Source organism: Pistacia vera, unplaced genomic scaffold (genome assembly GCF_008641045.1).
Source record: "Pistacia vera cultivar Batoury unplaced genomic scaffold, PisVer_v2 Contig732, whole genome shotgun sequence".
NCBI classification, from domain to species: domain Eukaryota; kingdom Viridiplantae; phylum Streptophyta; class Magnoliopsida; order Sapindales; family Anacardiaceae; genus Pistacia; species Pistacia vera.
The window spans coordinates 646,458-648,799 of NW_022196593.1; the positions used below are offsets into that span (position 1 = coordinate 646,458).

At 34.5% G+C, this 2,342-nt stretch overlaps 1 protein-coding gene across 1 annotated transcript; it reads left to right on the forward strand.

Annotated features, from left to right (window-relative positions):
• The first annotated feature begins 1,739 nt into the window (after positions 1-1,739).
• Positions 1,740-2,078, forward strand: LOC116115180 (precursor of CEP3-like). The gene has a single exon (XM_031401339.1). It carries the CDS (start codon positions 1,740-1,742, stop codon positions 2,076-2,078), a length of 339 nt encoding a protein of 112 aa, XP_031257199.1.
• The last annotated feature ends 264 nt before the right edge of the window (positions 2,079-2,342 follow it).

Consider the following 2,342-nt stretch of genomic DNA (forward strand, 5'->3'; position numbering starts at 1 on the left):
TGATACAATACTAATCAACAGCCCCCTTTCAGAGCACTACGCTCATTAGCAATTATATACATGTAAAGGCTATTATTGTAGTAATTAATTCAAGAACCTTGAAGAAAAATTATTTATAATTACCACTTTAAGGAATCTGTAGCTTTCAGCAGGCAAGCAATCGTTGATAGTTTGCAACTGACCATAAACTAAAAAATTTCCAAGGACAGGTGTGTTTCACTTGAATTTGTCGACCAAATTAAAGAATCTTCTTACTTGCACATGAACCATCAACATAAAAAACTATACATTTGCAAGTGGATAGTGAATAGTACTGGCGAATCTCTAACTTTTTGGTTGCTATTTTTGGTGGTGGCGGAGCCTCCCAACTTTGCTAATTTTCATTATTCTAGGGATACCTAGTTACCTTCTCTTAGCTTATCAACCGTCTATGTAACGAAATTGATTTCCCTTACGAACTTCAAACAACATAAAGCAACAGTTGAGCACATTGAAAGGTCAAGATATTTAGCTTCAAGACAAACTGGAAGTTGGCTACTGCTGTTTCATTCTCACATTCTATACAGAATGTTAAGGATATATTTAACTAAAAGTCGTAAGTTGAAATATAAGAATGGACATGCACAGTTGCAAACTGTTCAAAAGATCCAATTAATTATTATATGCAAAGATATAGAGACGGCTTTTTAAATGTTATTTTTTTTTTTTCGGGATAAGTAAGGCTTTTTAAATGTTAGGCACACGTAAACCGTCGAAATTGATTTGGACGCGGGTCCACTTCTTTTAATTTTATAAACAACTCTCTTTTCGTAATATAATTAATAAGCACTTCAAGTTCCCACATGTTATTATATATACAGTCTTAGAACAAATATATGTATTCTCCAGCTGTTGCCTTGATAATGTAAACTTTTAATATAATATGGTTATAAAAGTTCGTCTACACTTCATTACTTCACTCTTCAGTTTGCAAGTGCATGCAAACTTTTTACGTAACCGTTTTACAAGCCCAAGCTGGATACTACTCTTGCTACATAATTACATGTGAGAGGAATGAAATCGTTATGTGGTTTACAAGTGTTGTTAGCAAAACTTTTCTTCAATTTGTGATGTTTGAAATATCATAAATTCAACATAGGTTTTTTAATACCCATTACATATTAAAATATTTTATTTTATGTTATTGTATATATATATATATTGTTGTCTAATTAAATAAAATCTCGACCAAAATAGGTTGTTCAGAATAAATTGTATTATTGCATGAATTTGTTCCCATAAATCGAAGTCCTCCCTACTTCCTTGACCGTGTATTTAGCACTCAAAACATGTAATTTGTTAACTATATCATGAATTTGTATAAATTAATAAAAACAGCAGGATATGTCATCTTGTTATAAATTTAAAGTGCATGTCAATGAACCCATGATAAGATCCTTCCTGCATGCATGCATGTAAGAATCTAAGCAGGCATGACATCAAAGTCATGTATCTTGATTAATTTTTTAAAACAAAAAGTAATTCCCACTTGTTAGGACTTGTGAATTGTGATACCCATGTGTGGGTTCTTTTATCTCTATAAATACCGAGGAGACTTAAGGGTTTAGGCATACAATTTGCTGAGTGTAGTCTATTTGTTTGAATAGTTCTAAGATAAGCAAGTTGCTTCAAGTTTTCTCTCTCTCTCCCTCTGTATCTAGCTGCTCAGTTGTTAAAGCTTATTTCTAAGGCTTCTCTCTATGGCTCAAATTAAGCTAACCTTTGCTTTTCTTGTCCTCGTTTTGATTTTCTGCCAAGAAATTCAATGTGTCGAGGGAAGGAAATTAAAGTTTGAGAGACAAAATGCATCCCCAGAGCTTCAAATTTACAACAAAATCCATGAAAAAGAAACGTGGAAGTTTGCTGAGCAAAAAGACGAGAGCACCACTGCCAGAGCTGCAGATGCTAGTGTGTCTCCACAGACAGCTCCAACTACGCCAGTTGGGGAATTCGTACGTCTACCTCCAAAACATGGAGGTGAATCCAGGCCAACTGCTCCAGGACACAGTCCCGGTGTTGGTCATGCCATTCAAAACTAGGGCTGCTTTTCATTTGTTAAGTATCCTGCATGCTGTACTCGGGTGTTGAATTGTTTAGGTCCCCGTTTTCTGTTGTAGGAAACTAAAATAAAACCTTATCTGTTGTGCGAACTGAGATTTCAAGTATATTTCATGTAACTTAATAGCTATTAATATGTTTGTTTGTACAAAGACGTATTGGTGAGCAGAAAGACAATGTGATTAGGAGTTTCTTATTACTTCTTTGTCTTCCAAACTATCGGCATCTTGTTTTCTCTGCCCAGT